Source organism: Erinaceus europaeus, chromosome 10 (assembly GCF_950295315.1).
Source record: "Erinaceus europaeus chromosome 10, mEriEur2.1, whole genome shotgun sequence".
In the NCBI taxonomy this organism is placed as follows: Eukaryota; Metazoa; Chordata; class Mammalia; order Eulipotyphla; family Erinaceidae; genus Erinaceus; species Erinaceus europaeus.
Window position 1 is genome coordinate 38,775,390 of NC_080171.1, and position 18,376 is coordinate 38,793,765.

The window sequence follows — 18,376 nt, forward strand, 5'->3', positions numbered from 1 at the left end:
GCATCTCTCAACACTAAAAAATGTTACGAGGGAGTCGGGCAGCACAGGTGGTGCAAAGCATAAGGATCCTGGTTCGAGTCCCGGCTTCCCACCTGCAGGAGGGTCGCTTCACAAGCAGTGAAGCAGGTCTGCAGGTGTCTATCTTTCTCTCCCCCTGTCTTCCCCTCCCCTCTCCATTTCTCTCTGTCCTATCCAACAACAACAATAACTACAACAATAAAACAACAAGGGCAACAAAAGGGAATAAATATTTTAAAAAACAAGGGCAACAAGATTCACCAAAGGGGGGTTCGGGCGTGGTACACATAGTATGAAACATAAAGACCCATGCAAGGATCCCTATGCAAGCCTGTGGCTCTCCACCTGCAGGGGAGTCACTTCAGTGGAAGTGAAGCAGGTCTGCAGGTGCCTGTCTCTCTCCTTATCTCTCCTTTCTCAATTTCTCTCTGTCCTATCCAATAAAAAATGAGAAGAAAAGAAAGGGCCACAATAACCATGGAGACAAAAAAAAAATTTTGCTAAAGGATGAAATTTAAGAATTTAAATACAGGGGGAGTCGGGCTGTAGAGCAGAGGGTTAAACGCAGGTGGCGCAAAGCACAAGGACCGGCATAAGGATCCCAGTTCGAGCCCTGGCTCCCCACCTGCAGGGGAGTCGCTTCACAGGCGGTGAAGCAGGTCTGCAGGTGTCTATCTTTCTCTCCTCTCTGTCTTCCCCTCCTCTCTCCATTTCTCTCTGTCCTATCCAACAACAACAACAACAATAATAACTACAACAATAAAACAAGGGCAACAAAGGGAATAAATAAATAAAATAAATATTTAAAAAAAAAGATTTACAGAAATGATTTAAAAAAAAAAGAATTTAAATACAAAAAAGTAGCAGGTGATAGTGGCCATAGTACAAGTGAAATGGAATAAGAATTCTGCAGGACATTTCTCCCACAGGGAAAAAAAAAAAGGGGGGGGGTGAAAAATCCCAGCAAGAACCTTATTGGCAAGAGAGAGGAGGGAAGAGGGGGGAGGAGAGGGGAATAAAAGAAAAGGGAAAGGAGGGAAGAGGAGAAGAGGAGGAAGGGTAGGGGGGAAGGGCAGGGCAGGTCAGATCAAGACTATATAACTCTATTGAGGACCATGTCAGAAATGTTGGGCAAATACAAAAACAGAACTTGTTCTCTTATGAAAGAGAGAGAGAGAGAGAGAAAGAAAAAGAAAAAAAGAGAGAGAGAGAGAGAAAGGAATGAAGGAGGGAGGGAGGAAGGAAGGGAGAAACGGAGCGAGAAAGAGAGGAGGGAGAAAGGAGAGGAGAGAAGAGATGGGGAGGTGAGGGGTTAAAGTCTAATGGACTAAATCAAACAGAAGAGCATGGGTCATTTGAGGAGTAAACTGATATGAAAAAAATAAATATATTAATGGAATAAGTATTCTTTCTAGAAGGATGAAGCAATAATTATGAAAGAGAAATTTTTAAAAATAAAAAGTTTTAAAAATAGAGTTAATAGTGGTTTGGGAGGTGGTGCAGTGATAAAGCTTTGGACTCTCAAGCATGAGGTCCTGAGTTTGATCCCCAGCAGCACATGTGCCAGAGTGATGTCTGGTTCTTTCTCTCTCCTATCTTTCTCATTAATAAATAAAATCTTTTTTTAAAAAAAAGACTTAATAAAAATGACCATCGTTTATTTATTTATTTGCCTCCAGGGTTATCACTGGGGCTTGGTACCTGCACTACGAATCCACTGCTCCTAGAGGCCATTTTTCCCATTTTGTTGCCCTTGTTGTGCTTATTGTAGTTATTATTGTTGTTGTCATAGCTATTGTTGGATAGGACAAGAGAGAAATCGAGAGAGGAGGGGAAGACAGAGAGAAGAGAAAGACACCTGCAGACCTGCTTCACCACTTGCAAAGGAACCCCCTACAGGTGGAGTGCTGGGGGCTCAAACCGGGATCCTTCTGTCAGCCCTTGAGCTTTGTGCCATGTGCGCTTAACCTGCTGCACTACTGCCCAGCCCCCACAAATTACCATCTTTAAAAACTACCTTAGATATATTATTTTCCCTACAATAAATTACTGGGATACATATTTGTAAACCTAAAACACAAGTCACATTTAAATTTCCCATGAAGTAAGATTCTCTCATTTGTTAATTTCAGTGTCTCAAGAGAAAAATAATATTCCAGGCCACACACACATATATTTTAGATCTCAATTTTCTTACTATGTTTGCTCACCTCTATCTGCTACTTTTTGTTTTGCTTCTTCTATTCTTTTTAGTTCTTGTTGCTTTGCCTCCAAAAGTTGTTTTTCTTCTTTTAAAGGATCATATTTTATTACTAAAAACAAATAAAGAGTCTTAGTTAAGGTATAATCTAAATTTAAAAAAAAAAAAAAACCTTAAAAATAATGACTAATTCAAAGTCTGCAAAAACTTCTCCAGAAGTACTTTAAACAAATACAAATATCGCAACAACTAGGGCAACAAAAAGGGGGAAAAATGGCCTCCAGGAGCGGTGGATTCATGGTGCAGGCACCGAGCCCAGCAATAACCCTGGAGGAAAAAAAAAAAAAAAAAAAAAAATACAAATATCACATTAAAAAAAAAAAAACCTCCCATCCACAGAAATTAGTGTTATTAACTAGTGTTTAATGCTTGACTTACCAGAAGAAGGCACTATGAGTAAATAAATGTCTTCCAATACAGCTTCAACTGGCTGAGTATAAAGGTTTTTCCATGGAATTTTCAGATTAAGATTACCTACACACACACAAAAAAAAAAGACAAAAATTTACTCATTCAACCCACATTTATCATCAGTCTGTATTTGCCAACACATAAGCTGCTGCACTTACAAGTGTAGTCACTGCTACAAAAGCTATCTTACAACTAAAAAATCTTTCTATCATACTCTATCCTGTGAATTATCTCCCCATCCTCAATGAGCTTACTTTTAACACTTACTAAGATGAGTGATTTACAAGGTATGTGGACCTAACAATATTTTTAAGTCACAGAACTAAGTTTTACCTATATGAAAGCATATTATTTTCAAATTATCAAAAACATAAAAAAGTAGACACACCAGGCATATTTTCTGCCTGAATATGCAACATAAAGAACATTCAAATAATAAAAATAGCTTACCTATATATCCAACTTTAATTTTAAATGGTACATCCAGGTGACTCTATAAAAAAATGAAAATTAGACATATTCAGTTCAACAAAATAGATGCCTAGTTTCTTCCCCAAAACTAAAGGGTTAAACTTACATTGCCACTGAATTCTATAGTTAAAAAAAAAAAAATTTAAATATTCTTTTTTAAAAAGCTGTTAAAAGAAAACTGGGATACAGTAAAACTACTATAAAAAGAAATCATTATAATAGTTTAATATTTAAGGGTTTTATTTTATTTGGTAGGACAGAGAAAAATTGAGAGACAAAGCGGAGATAGGAAAAGAGAAAGACAGACACACCAGCAGCACTACATCCCCACTCATAAAGCTTCCCCTCCTGCAGATAGGTGTGTGTGGGGGGTGAACCCAGGTCTTTGAGCATGATAATGTATGTGCTCAACCAAATGCACCACCACCTGGGGCCAGAAATACTTTTTTAAAACACTTATTGAGGAAGTTGGTTTCCACATCTCCCTGTGCGTGTCATTATACCTCATCCACCACCCAACTATCATCCGACCTATGATCAAAATTATCAAATAGTACTCCTCCTTCTGACTTTAAGATAATTTTAAATAGGAAAAACTTAATACTTTGTACTTAGAAGAGATTAAAGGTCCATTTTGCAAAATTTAAACCTTATAGAATTTTCAAAATGTGTTTTTTTTTCCTCCAAAGCATGGGATGTATACTGAATAGAATACTACCCTGCAATTTAAGTGATGACACTATGTCCTTCAGAAGAAAAATGAAAGGTGATTATGCTTAGTCAAGTAAGGAGGTGAAAGGTAACTACTGGATGGTTTCACTCCTAAGTAGAATATGGAGAACTGAAGCACATAAACTTGCCCAAAAAAAAAAAAAAAAAAAAGGGTGGTGGGGGTAGCCAAACCACCTGCAAGATTTTGTGAAAACTACGATGGTTACTACTGAAGTAGGATACAGAACTCTGATGGTAGATGACCCCTATAATCTTTTAATTGTGTGAACCACTATTAATTCACAAATAAAAATTTAAGTGTTTTTTCTCTTAATATTCAAATCACTTTACGGGGGGGGGGGGGAATAATGATTTATAAGACAGTTGCTGTCACACAAGTATACTTGCATTGTTTATTTTTTTTAAAACCTACCAGGGCATTTTCCTTAATTTCAAGATTTTTAAAGGCTGCCGCTCCTGAAGAAAGAAAGGAAAAAAAAGATATGTTTAATAAAATCAAAATATTGAAATATCTTTCATTAAAAAAATTTAAGTATGCTTCAGTCCTAAAGATCATATTAATTAAAAATAGTTGTAAGTAATGTACACAAAAGAAATAATTTAGCTATTAACTTATATTTACTTTTTAAAGAGTACACTTGACCAAATCACTTATCACTTATGCTTGACCAAATCACTTATCATGGAAAGTAGCATTCCTGGACTCAAATTTTTATCATCAGCTCTAATCTCTGCAGTTGTAGTTCAATGTTAATGTGTAAGTATTTTAATCAAAACTATATTTATAATATGAATCTATGACCTCTGTAGTCACAACTCAGTGTTATTCTAAACAAACATGCTAATCAAAAGATACTAACATGAACCTAATTAGATATGGCATAATGTCAATAAACAAAAAAATGCATTTAGATAAGTTATCAATCAATTGTTGGTATTCTTCATTTGGTTTGGTCCCCTTCCCCCCACCTCTAGGAGATTGTGGTTTAGCCCTGCTAGTTTCCCGGGGCCGCTTGTCCCCGCCCCAGAACCCCAAGGAGAAGGATGCAGGAGAGAGCTGTGTGGTGATTAGTTTGGGTTAGTTTATGAATCGTTGTTCGTAAATAAAGAAATACAGCTTTTCTGCCCAGCCGTGTGTCCTCGAGTCTCTGTCTACCGCCGCAAAGCTAGCCCGGCCTGCTGGAGCCCCCGAACTCTAACAACAATCAATAACTAGAAATTTTCTAAATCTAAAATCAGCAAGTTTTAAAGCATAAATCTAAATTTACCAAAATTAATAAGATAGTAGAATGGAATAGCCAAGAATTGTAATATTGTAAAAGCTGTTAAACAGGTATAATGGAAATACTAAGAGGAAAAAATATTTGTAGTAAGGATTGAGAAATATCTGAAATTATTGATAGACACCAAGCCACTGATCCAGGAAGCTCAGAGAACACCACCAGGGAAATACCAAAAATTCTATACCCATCCAGGCATGTCATGATGAAACTAGAAAATCAGAGACAAAATTAATCCTAACTATGCTATCACCCATCCTATTTCTGGGTATATATCCAAAGGAAATGAAAACAAGAGTATCAAAAAGACATTTTTACTTCCAAGTTTATTGCTGCATTGCTCATAATAGTCAAAGTTGTTCATAATAGTCAAAATATGGAAGGAACCTGTTAACAAAACTTGGATAAAGATACAAACATACACAATGTAATTATTATTCAGCCATGAGGAAGGAAACCCTGCCATTTGAACATCATGGGTGGACTCATGGGGAGCATTATACTTTATAAGAAAAAGCTAGACAAAGAAACTCAAATATTGAAGTATAATATGTTAGTATATACGCTGCCAAAGAAAGCACCTTGTACAATATCTTTACATGTAAAATCTAAAAACAAACTCGATTAGCTTTGAGCTATTCTGATCACAAAAAAATGTAATTATCTCAATTAGCGGAACTTCTTAAAACTATGATTATCATACTGTCAACTATATATTATATAATTATATAATAATACAATAAGTATATACATGATTTTATATAGTGTATATAATTGCATAACTGTGTACTACAATATTAAATCAATTACATGCTACAGGTATTAAAATTATCATTATGTAATATATCAGCATGCTGCACACCTTAGACTAACATGTGTAAATTAGAACATCAAAAATCTTGAGCTATAATAAATTATTTAATTGGGGGGGTCAGGCGGTAGCGCTGCAGCTTAAGCACACATGGCGAGAAGCACCAGGACTGGCGTAAGGATACCAGTTCGAGGCCCCGGCTCCCCACCTGCAAGGGGGGAGGGTCGCCTTACAAGCGGTGAAGCAGGTCTACATGTGTCTATCTTTCTCTCCCCCAGTCTTTAGCCTTCCTCTCTCCAGTTCTCTCTGTCCTATCCAACAACGACATCAGTAACAACAATACTAACCACAACAATGATAAAAAAAAAAAAAGCAAGGGCAATAAAAGGGAAAAAAATGGCTGCCAGGAGCAATGGATTCGTGGTGCAGGCACTGAGCCCCAGCAGTAACACTGGAGGCAAAAAAAAAAAAAAAAAGATTTAATTAAAACTTCACTAGAAAAAAACCAGAAGCAAACTCAAAAAGGAAAAATAATCAATCAGCAAAATTGAAAACAGGTCATTAAAAAATATAGCGTAGGGAGTCAGCGAGTTAAGTGCAGGTGGGGCAAAGCGCAAAGACCGGCATCAGGATCCCAGTTCCAGCCCCCGGCTCCCCACCTGCAGGGGAGTCGCTTCACAGGCAGTGAAGCAGGTCTGCAGGTGTCTATCTTTCTATCCCCCTCTCTGTCCCCTCCTCTCTCCCATTTCTCTCTGTTCTATCCAACAACAACAATAATAACTGCAATAACAAGGACAATAAAAGGGAATAAATAAATATTTTAAAATATATAGAGTATGAGGTGAAGCATGTTGAGATGGCAATCGTTGCTTTGGTTAGGTTGTGATCGGCTGTATCCAGAGACTTCACGTGTGGAATGACAACCCTTCAGCTTCATTACTCGGGTGAGACCTTTCCTTTAATAGTACACTCTAATTTCATCTCAGGTAGTTCACTTTCTAACAAAGTCCCATAACCTAGATATACACCAGTTTCTGTGAGAGAGAGCTTATGTGCACACGTATCCATAAACTACTGCAAAATATATACCTGAAAGCAGGATTACACTAGAGTTTGCAGTGAGTACCTCCCTAACACTTCCTCTCCACTATTCCAAGCTTGGGATCCATGATTGCTCAACAAATTGTTTGGCTTCATATGTTAACTCTCTTTTCAATCACCAGGTTCCAGATGCCACCAGGATGCTGGCTAGGCTTCCCTGGATTGAAGACCCCACCAATGTGTCCTGGAGCTCAGCTTCCCCAGAGACACACCCTACTAGAGAAAGAGAGAGGCAGACTGGGGGTATGGACCGACCAGTCAACGCCCATGTTCAGCGGGGAAGCAACTACAGAAGCCAGACCTTCTACCTTCTGCAACCCTCAACGACCCTGGGTCCATGCTCCCAGAGGGATAGAGAATGGGAAAGCTACCATGGGAGGGAGTGGGTTATGGGGATCGGGTGGTGGGAATTGTGTGGAGTTGTACCCCTCCTACCTTATGCTTTTGTTCACTAATCCTTTCTTAAATAAAAAATTTAAAAAAATAAATAAATAAACAAAAAATAAAAAAAAATATATAGAGTAAGCAGCAAAAAAAGAAAAGAACAAAAGTGAACAGAGTCTACAGAACTTATGGGACACATTAAATGAATCTAGATATATACTATGCGTGGGGAAGATTGAGCATAATTGGCTATACAAGAATATATGCCTGAGTCTCCAAGATATGCATTATGCAATCAAAAAAGATTATTCTATGTCCTTTGGGATAAAATGGATGGAACTGAGTGTAATTATGCTTAGGAAAGTAAGAAAAGAGATGAAAGACAACTACAAAATGGTTTCATTCATATACAGAATCTAAGAAAACTGATATATATAGAATCTTAGAAAACTTGCAAACAAAGAGAAAGGGGTAGAGAGAAGGGGAGTGGAGCAAACTGTTTCTAAGACTTTGAAAACTATAGTAGTTATCTTTAGGAGATGGGAGATTGGAGACATGGTACTCTGGTGGTGGGTGCAGTGTCGAACTATACTCTATAACCTTATAATTTTGTAGCACATGATCAATCACAAAAAATAAAAATAAAAAATATGCATTATGCCAGCCCAAGAGATGACAAAGAGGAACAAAATGAAGAACCTTAACACCCCAAATTGTGAAGGAAAGACACAGGCATTAAAACTCCAAAAATCTCAAATGCCAAGTGTAAAGTGGCTCTTGGGGGGTCAGGCGCTGGTACATGTGGTTGCTAAGCACTCACATTACAGTGCACAAGGACGTTCAAGCCCTCGTCCCCACCTACAGGGGGAAAGCTTCAAGAGTGATGAAGCAGGGCTGCAGGTGTCTTTCTCCAGCTCTGTTTTCCCTTCCTCTTTCAATTTCTCTCTATCCTATCCAACAGCAGCAGCAGCAAAAACAGCAGCAGCAGCAAAGGGGGAAAATAGCCACCAGGAGCAATGGATTCGTAGTGCAGACACTGAGCCCCACAAATAACACTGGAAAGACAGGAAAAAGGGGGCGGTGGAGGGTTGTAATGCAGTGGGTTAAGTGCAGGTGGCGCGAAGAGCAAGGACTGGCGTAAGGATTCCGGTTCAAGGCCCCCACACACACCTGGAGAGGAGTTGCTTCACAAGTGGTGAAGCAGTTCTGCAGGTGTCTCTTTCTCTCCCCCTCTGTATTCCCCTCTTCTCTCCATTTCTCTGTCCTATCCAACAACAACGACGGGGGGTTTTTTTTTTGGGGGGGAGATAGACACCTGCAGACCTGCTTCACCACTTGTGAAGCGACTCCCCTACAGGTGGGAAGCTAGGGGCTAAAACCGGGATCCTTAACGCTGGTCCTTGTGCTTTGCGCCACAAAGCACAAGGACCTTGTGCGCTTAACCCCTGCGCTATCGCCTGACACCCTACAAAACTATATATTTTAAAAGTAATACACACACAGGGGCCAAGCAGTAGCACAGTGGGTTAACCGTACATGGCTCGAAACGCAGGGCCCAGCATAAGAATCCCGGTTGAAGCCCACCCGCCCCAACCCCACTCCCCACCTGGAGAGGGGTTGCTACAAGAGGTGAAACGCGTCTGCAGGTGTCTTTCTCTCCCCGCCTTCTCTTCCTCTCTCGATTTCTATTTCTGTGTGTCTTTTTCTCCAGGAAAAAAAAAGGTAAATGGGTCAATTCACTAAAAAGTAATAATTGTAAACTCTTGTGTAGCAAGCAACAGCACTAAAAAAAAAAAAAATGAATCAAGTAATGAAAAAACTGTAGAAACAGTTCTACAATAATAGTATAAGACTTCAATAAACAACTTTAAAAATGGATAGAGCAAGACAGAACGTAATAAGGAAATAGGCAAACTGAACCTAATTTATTCAGAACACTCCTGCTCAACAATTTTCTCAAGTAAACATGAAACATTGACTGAGATGGGCCATACCTTCGGTGACAAAACAAATCTTAATAAAAATTAAAAGATTTAAATCACACAAGAACAATGGGAGGTTGGCAAACAACAACAACATAATAACAACGATAAACAAGGGCAACAAAGGGGGAAAAATAGCCTCCAGGAGCAGTGGATTCATATTGTTCTGTTCTATTAAGTAAGCTTTTAAAACTCTTTTTTAAAGAGGTTGTATACATGACTTAAAAAAAAAACTTTTATTTGATCGAAGAGGGAGAAATTGAGAGGGAAAGAGGGAGAGAGCACTCATAAAGCTTCCCTCTACAGGTGGGGATGAGGGCTTGAACCTGGGTCCTTGTGCATAGTAATTACATGCACTTAACCAGGTGTGCCACCACCTGGCCCTAAAACTCTTATATAACAATAAGAAAATTCTCATTCCCAAAGAACCATCTCAGAAACAATATGTTCATAACACTATCCATCACTAGTCTGAAATCACCCACAAAATTTCTAAATACTAATACCATTAGCAGGGTAATAATGGAATTAGCTGGGCTACTGTGCAGAACATAACAAAGGCACACATTTAAAACTAACAGGTTTCCTTGACATTAAACTCTAAAACATGGAGTCCATAATTTGAATGTTTTTCTATATATAATCTAGTTGTATTATTATGTGGAAATGTTATGCATGTTCAAACTATTGTATTTTACTGTTAATTATAAATCATTAATCCCCCAATAAGGAAAAAATAAAATTACTCAATAAAAATAAACATATATATGTGTGTGTGTGTATATATATTTATAAAATGCTATGTGAAGAAAAGCAAAAGCCCACTTATGTTGTACACTTCCAATGAGATGAAATGTCCAGAATAAGTGAATGCATAGAGACAAAAAAACAGATTAGTATTTGTCAGAGAAGGAACTGAAAGAGCATTTGGAGTGACTGTACCTATGAAGCTTATTTTGGAGGTGTTAAAAAGTCCTGAAATTAGATATTGGTAATAGTTACCTAATTTTTTAAAATTTGCTTATTTCCTCCCTTTTGTTGCCCTTGTTTTGATAGCTACCTAATTTGTGATTATACTGAAAATCACTTGAATTTGGGAGGACAAGGAAACATTAAAATGATTATGAAAATGACTTTTGGGAGCCGGGTGGTAGCACAGCGGGGTAAGCACAGGTGGCGCAAAGCACAAGGACCAGTTTAAGAATCCTGGTTCAAAACCCTGGCTCCCCACCTGCAGGGGAGCCACTTCACAAGAAGTGAAGCAGGTCTGCAGGTGTCTATCTTTCTCTCCTCGTTTTCCCCTCCTCTCTCCATTTCTCTTTGTCCTATCCAACAACGACAACATCAATAACAACAATAATAACTATAACAATAAAAAAGGGCAACAAAAGGGAATAAATAAATATTTTTAAAAAAAAGGGAGTCGGGCTGTAGCGCAGCGGGTTAAGCGCAGGCGGCGCAAAGCACAAGGACCGGCATAAGGATCCCGGTTCGAGCCCCGGCTCCCCACCTGCAGGGGCGTCGCTTCACAGGCAGTGAAGCAGGTCTGCAGGTGTCTATCTTTCTCTCCTCCTCTCTCCATTTCTCTCTGTCCTATCCAACAACGACAACAACAATAATAACTACAACAATAAAACAACAAGGGCAACAAAAGGGAATAAATAAATAAAATAAATATTTAAAAAAAAGAAAAAGAAAAAAGAAAATGACGTTCATGCCTGAGGCTCTGAGCTCCCAGGTTAAATTCTCAGTACCCGTGTGTGTGTGTGTGTGTGTGGGGGGGGGGGGGGGTTAAGACCTCTAGAGATAGTGAAAGAGACCACAGCACCAAAGCTGCATTCACCTAGGTGAAGGCTTGGATCAAACCTGGGCCATGCACATGGCAAAGCAGCACACTATCCAAGAGACTTATTTCATCACCCTCAACTTATACATGTTAAAGGATGAATTCAATCACAATTAAACTGTTTTTATTTACTGAGGTGATTAATGGTTTACAGTCAACAGTAAAATACAGTAGTCTGTACATATGTAACATTTATCAATTTCCACATAACAATCTAACCTTCCACACTGTCCTCTTATGCCATCAGGCAATTAACTTTTAAAAGCAACCTATTTTAAATTGATCAAAGGTTTGGACATTTCACTGATGTAAAGACACTAACAGCAAAATCTCTGAATGTTCAAACTCTTTGATCACTAAGCATATGCAAATTTAAACCTCAATATCTATCCCTAAAACCTATCAGAATGTCTCTCAGACATTTTTCTAAATGACAATACTAGGTGCTGATGTAATTGCAGAAAAAAGTAAAATAAAAATTTCACCATAAATTGCTGGTGAGATTGCAAAATAGCACACCCACTTTGAAAAGTGGTCCTGAAATTTCATATTAAGTATGCATTCATTTATATGAAATCAGAATCCCACTCTAAGAGATTTAGCCAAAATAAATTTAAATGTTCATATAAAAACCTTCAATTAGGGTTACAGCAGCTCTATAATTATTAAAAACTGAAATGTCGGGGGCTGGGCGTTAGAGCAGCGGGTTAAGCCTACCTACATGGCCGGAAGCTCAAGGACAGGCACAAGAATCCCTATTCGAGCCCTCCGCTCCCCATCTGCAGAGGGGTCGCTTCATGGGCAGTGAAGCAGGTCTGCAGGTGTCTGTCTTTCTCTCCCCCTCTTGCCCTTCTCTCTCGATTTTGCTCTGTCCTATCCAACAACAATAGCGACAACAAGGGCAGCAATGGGAAAAATGGCTTCCAGGAGCAGTGGATTTGTAATGCAAGCACTGAGCTCCAGCAATAACCCTGGAGGAAAAAACAAACTGAAATGTCAAGCCTGAGGAGGTAGTTGAGCACAGAGCACAGAACTTGAGCTTGATCCCCAGCATGGTACACGAAGTAGTGCTCTGCTCTCTCACTCCTTCTCAAAGTATTTTTAAAAACTTAAATGTCGGGAGTCGGGCGGTGGCGCAGTGGGTTAAGCGCACGTGGCGCAAAGCGCAGGGACCGGCGTAAGGATCCCGGTTCGAGCCCCCCCCCCTCCCCACCTGCAGGGGAGTCGCTTCACGGGCGGTGAAGCAGGTCTGCAGGTGTCTATCTTTCTCTCCCCTCTCTCTCTGTCTTCCCCTCCTCTCTCCATTTCTCTCTGTCCTATCCAACAACAAAGCAACGTCCACAATGGCAATAATAACCGCAACAAGGCTGCAACAACTAGGGCAACAAAAAGGGGGAAAAATGGCCTCCAGGAGCGGTGGATTCATGGTGCAGGCACCGAGCCCAGCAATAACCCTGGAGGGAAGAAAAAAAAAAAAACTTAAATGTCCTTCAGTTAGAGAAATAATATTTTTAGTACATACATACAATGAAATACTTATCCAAAATATATGAAATACTGATAGAGGAATAAAATGAGGATTTTCAAATGTATTTTCCATAAAAATTAAGAAGCCAAGCCCCCAACAGATGCATATCATATCATCCCATTTATATAGTGCAAAGGCGACACTGTCAGAATGAAAAAGATGAGTTGTCAGGAAAGGACAAATGAGGTGGGCCGCAAAGTAGCAGTAAAGGGAGTTGTGTGATCTTGAAAAAATTTTATCATTATAATGGTGAACACATGTGTTTTGTCATGACAACAGTACATCTGACGCGTGGGTTTTACTGTAAGTTTAAATAAATTCACTGGTCAGTCTACACAACCTCCACAGTTCACTATGAACAATGGAAGCAACAACACCACAGAAAGTTTTCAATGCCTTCTGCTGAGCCCTTGGAAACAAGTTTTGTTATTTGTACTTTGCAAATGTGAAGCAGTACAAAGCAAACAATTTCTAACTTTATTTGTCAGAGCAAAGGTAAACCCCGCAGGGTCTTAACACCAAAGACATATTTGGAGACTTGAGTCCATGGACATGTGAAATGAAAACATGAATAAGTAAATGAGACTTTGTTAAACTAAAAAGCTTTAATACACCGAAAGCAAACTACCCTAGAAGAACCAAGCAACTCAGTAACTGGGCGAACATTTACATTTCACAAATCAGACAAACAATTGATATCAAACATCTATAAAGAACTAGTACACCTTAACAAAAAGAAAAAAAAATCCAATAAAAAAGTGGACTCGGGAGTTGGGGGGTAGCACAGCCGGGTTAAGCGCACGTGGTACAAAGCGCAAGGACTGGCTCAAGGATCCCAGTCCAAGCCCCGGTTCCCCACCTGCAGGGGAGTCACTTCACAGGCAGTGAAGCAGGTCTGCAGGTGTCTCTCTTTCTCTGCCCGCCCCCCCGTCTTCCCCTCATTTCTCCATTTCTCTGTCCTACCCAACAACAACGATATCAATAACAACAACAATAAAACAAGGGAAACAAAATGGAATAACATTAAAAAAAAGTGGACTGGGGCCAGGCGGTGGCGCACCTGGTTGAGTGCACACACTACAGTGTGCAAGGACTCAGGTTCAAACCCCTGGTCCCCACCTGTGTGTGTGTGTGGGGGAGCTTCGCCAGTGGTGAAACAGGGCTGTAGGTCTCCCTGTCTTTCCCTATCTTTCTCTACCCTCTCAATTTCTCTGTCTCTATCCAATAAATAAAAAAATTAAATCATTTGTTGCCCTTGAGGTTTCATTGTTGTAGTTATTATTGTTGTTATTGATGCCATTGTTGCTGGATAGGAAAGAAATGGAGAGAGGAGGGGAAGACAGAAGGGGAGAGACAGACAGACACCTGCAGACCTGCTTCACCACCTGTGAAGCAACGCCCCTGCAGGTAGGGAGCTGGGGGCTCAAACTGGGATCCTGACACCAGTCCTTGTGCTTTGCGCCACATGCGCTTAACCCGCTGCGCTACCACCTGACTCCCAACAAAATCTTTTTTTAAAAAAAGTGGACCAAAGAACTGAACAAGCAGTTCTCCAAAAAAGATACACATGGCCCACAATATGAAATGCTCTACATCACTTAGAATCAGAGAAATGCAAATCAAAACTACACTGAGATTCCACCTCATACTTGTGAGAATAGCCTACATCAAAAAATAAGGAACAGGTTGTGGAGAAGGGCCTGTGCTACACTGCTGGTGGGAATGCAAACTGATACAGGCCCTTAGGAAGATGACATGCAGAGTCCTAAAAATGAAATAACCATATGACCAAGCAAGACTATACCAAAGGATACGCAAACATGTACCAAAAGGGACATATGTATCCCCATATTCATAGCAGCACTATTCACTGTGACCAAAGAATGGAAACAGCCTAAATACTCACTGACAGATAGCTGGCTAAAAAAGCTACATGGCATATATTCATGAAATATTACTCTGCAATAAAAAAGATGTTGGGGCCAGGTGGTGGCGCACCTGGTTGAAACAATGCGCAAGGACCCAGGTTCAAGCCCCTGGTCCCTACCTGCAGGGGGGAAAGCTTTAGGAGTGCTGAAGCAGGGCTGCAGGTGTCTCTCTCTTCCTCTCTATCACCCCCCTCCCTCTTGATTTCTGGCTTTCTCTATCCAATAAATAAAGATAATAATAAATTTTTTAATAAAAAGATGATGCTATGTCCTTTAGGACAAAATGAAACTAGGAACTGGAGGTGATTTATGCTCAGCTTAAGAGATGAATAACAACTATAGATGGTATCACTTATAATGTAGAGTCTAGAGAACTGATACACATGAACTTGCAAACAATCTGTTCCTGAAACTTGTGAAAACTATGCTGGTTATCTTTGGGAGGTAGGAGGATGGCAACCACAGAACTTTGGTATGGAACCTATAATACTACAATCTTGTAACTTAATATAAAAAAACAATAAAATAAAGGAAAACTATTGAGAGAAAAAGGAAAACACTGGTTTCCTGAGTTTTTGATAGGGCAGCTCTTTATGGTATAAGGCACCAGTAGTAAAAGGTTATGTCAATTAACTATTACCATTATTTTTAGAAGTAAAGGTATGCATAGTCAAGTGTTTTTCCATGTATGTACTAGTCACCAAAAAAAAAAAATTAAGGTTAACTTTGGCCTGGGAAAGAAAAACATCTTTGGGTTTCAGTCATATTCACTATGTAGAAAATCAAACTAAAGCATTAAAAAAAAAAAAGTAGAGGTAGGTAGTGGGTGTTACAATGTGCACGACTTGAGTTTAAGCCCCCAATCCCCACCTGCAAGGGGAAACTTCACAAGTTGAAGCAGTGCTGCAGCAGGTGTTTCTTGTTCTCTCTCCTCTAAACCCCTCTTCCCTCTCAGTTTGTCTCTAACCAGTAAATAAAAAGCTCTTACAAAAATAATTTTTTTTCTGAGACACATTTAAAAGAAGAAATAGCAAAATTCCTACAATATAAGAGCAATTAATGGTTACCAGCTAAAGGGGCATGCATGGGTAAAAGGAAGATAAAAGGAAGTCAGATACTTGATAAACTCGGGAATTTAGCTTTTAAAAACCACTATTTGTATGTAAATTGAGGGGGAGCAGACATGCTAGAGCACCACTGGCAAGTCGGGTGCCTGCGAACTAACCCAGAGCCTCAGTTATGCAAGCCCTGCGCTCCAACAACTGAGCTCTTCTCTCTGCAGAATTGCAATTTAAAGTACTTAGTTTAATACTGTATCTCTTTTTTGTTGTTTTTTTTTAAAGAGATGCACACCTGAAACGTTTACATCACGCTATCGTAATACCTGGTGTATTGTAATAGGCATCTTGTGTTCCAATGGACGTTTCAAGTAAAGCAAGAAATAAAACAAAAACAGGTGGAAGCACTAGAAAATGAGGCTCAAGGAAAAGCCCCGGGCACCGAGTGAAATCTTAGGTCTTTCACCACGAAGCAACGTTTTAACCGGGCACATTCATCCTGGTGTTCTTATAGCGCTGGGAACTGGAGAGCGAAACCGGTTTCTTTAAAATCTTCAGCAATTTCACTCTAACCCACAAAATTCGCCCCTGAACTCTTAGGCCCTGAAAACCACGGCACAGACGTCGGGTCTGGAGCTGCACTGCCAACAGCCGCCCCACTGACAGCGTTTGGAGGGTGGCGCACGCGAAGCTCCGCGCGGGTCCAGCCCGCGGGGCCGACGGGGGCAGCGAGTCGAGGAAACACGCGTCCGCGGCGGGCTGCGGGCGGCTCCCGCCCCGGCGCCGCGCCTTCACGTGCGGGGCAGCGTGCCCCGCTCCCGGCGCCCCCGGGCCTCCGTCACAAGCCACGGGGAGAAGCTGCCAAAGGGGCGGCCGGGGCGCAGGTGCGTCGAGCTCCGCACAGCTGAAAACAGCCCGCGCGCGGCGAGCCGGGGGCGCCTCGTCCGGGTTTCAACTCCAGACCCTCGGACCCACCTGCGACCCGTTCCGACGCTCAACTCAGAAAGCCGAGGGACCGGGGTTGTATAAGTGTCTTCACCCCGCACCCGACTCAACCCACTTCCAGCCGCCTCCCCCCCCCGCGCCGCCCAAATTAAACACCCCGCGGGCTCCCCGCCCGCCGCTGCCCGCCGCTGCCGAGGGGTTTGACGTAATTTGACCCCCGGAGCAGCAGCGGCAGGTGGCGGCGCCCCGCGAACACAGGGCCAGGAGCCTGCAGCGTGCGCCGGGAGGCGACTGGGCGGCGACGGCGGTCTCGTTACCTCCCCAGATGCCCAGCGAGAGCTGGGACTTGTCCAGGTTCACCACATAGTCGCCCAAGAACCGGTTCAACACGTCCACGACCACCGACTCGAACACCATGTTCCTCCGCCACGGAGGACCCGGCGGCCTCCCCCGGTGCTGCTGCTCCCAGCGTCTGCCCTCGTCGACCCTCCGTCCAGACCGCTGGCTTCACCGGCTCCGGGGCGGCCGTGCCGGGAGCGCCACCCGCACCAGACGCCGCGCACCTCGGCCGCGAGCCCAGAGAGGGGCGGGGGTGGGAGGGGCGCGGGCGCGACGCGTGCGCAGCTAGGGCCGATGGGAGGAGGCGAGGCGCGGCGCAGACCCGGGCGCGCCGCCCGAGGAAGAGCCAGAGCGCCTGCGCAGCTCCTTTTTCTCGTCGGCCCCGCCTCTTCCCCCATCGCCTGGCAACGAACAGTGTAAAGTATAAAAACTGCCTGCTTTTTTTTTTTTCTGACCACGCCCCTCACCAACAGACCCGCCTCCGACCCGGCGCCAGGGGCGGGGCGGGTGCTGCCGGGGCGCGTCGGTTACTCCAGGCTGGAAACGTCAGTGGGGTGGGGCGCGCACGCAGCCAGTAGCCTCGTGGTCCGCTGGGGTGTCTGCCCATCCTCTGGCCGGCGGGAAGCGTCGGGCTGGGCGCCCCGGGGGGCAAAGCCCATTTCTTTTTAAAGAATGTATTTATTTATTTATTTATTTATGAGAAAATAGGAGGAGAGAAAGAACCAGCCATCACGCTGGTACATGTGCTGCTGGGGATCGAACTCGGGGCCTCATGCTTGAGAATCTAGTGCCTTAGCCACTGCGCCACCTCCCGGACCACAGCAAAGCCCATTTCTTTATGGCTGGCAGGCAGAGCTCCTAGCATTGACAACCTGCTGATCCTGATAGGCCCGGGAACTGCGCCGCCCGCAGCTCGGAGCGCACGCCGGCATCGCGCCACCTGCCCGGGGGCTGAGTGACTTTCCAGACTTGCAGGCGTGCAGGCGGAAGTGAGAAGATAAATTTGGGAGCGATTACACGCCCTGTTTTTCTGCAGATAGCCTGGCACCTTTTTCTAGGTCAGATGATTTCCACAAGAGCTACCTGTCTTCCATTGAAGACCCTTCAGATTCCTCGCTATTCTGGAAAAATGCTGACCGCCCTCCAAGAATATTGCGATATTCCAAGAGACCCAGGTGCTCAACCTTCTTGCAACTATTGAGCTAAAACAAAAACTGTACCGCTTGTAGCCCCACTCCCACCAAACCCTGACCGGGTTTGTGGCTGATGTAGAAATAGGGCC

At 42.3% G+C, this 18,376-nt stretch overlaps 1 protein-coding gene across 4 annotated transcripts in view; it reads right to left on the reverse strand.

Annotated features, from left to right (window-relative positions):
- Positions 1 to 17,402, reverse strand: part of VPS13A (vacuolar protein sorting 13 homolog A) — a 180,260-nt gene extending 162,858 nt beyond the window's left edge. For 3 of the 4 annotated variants that reach the window (XM_060199542.1, XM_007516120.3, XM_016185198.2), the window contains exons 1-5: positions 17,073 to 17,401; positions 4,305 to 4,348; positions 3,140 to 3,182; positions 2,657 to 2,752; positions 2,229 to 2,330 (exon numbers count right to left, since the gene is read on the reverse strand). In XM_060199542.1, the coding sequence (XP_060055525.1) occupies positions 2,229 to 2,330; positions 2,657 to 2,752; positions 3,140 to 3,182; positions 4,305 to 4,348; positions 17,073 to 17,172 (385 nt within the window). In that variant the 5' untranslated portion in view covers positions 17,173 to 17,401. Of the gene's footprint in view, positions 1 to 2,228; positions 2,331 to 2,656; positions 2,753 to 3,139; positions 3,183 to 4,304; positions 4,349 to 17,072 lie in introns of all 4 variants that reach the window. The other variant, XM_007516122.3, reaches the window with a different exon arrangement.
- Positions 17,403 to 18,376: the final 974 nt, after the last annotated feature.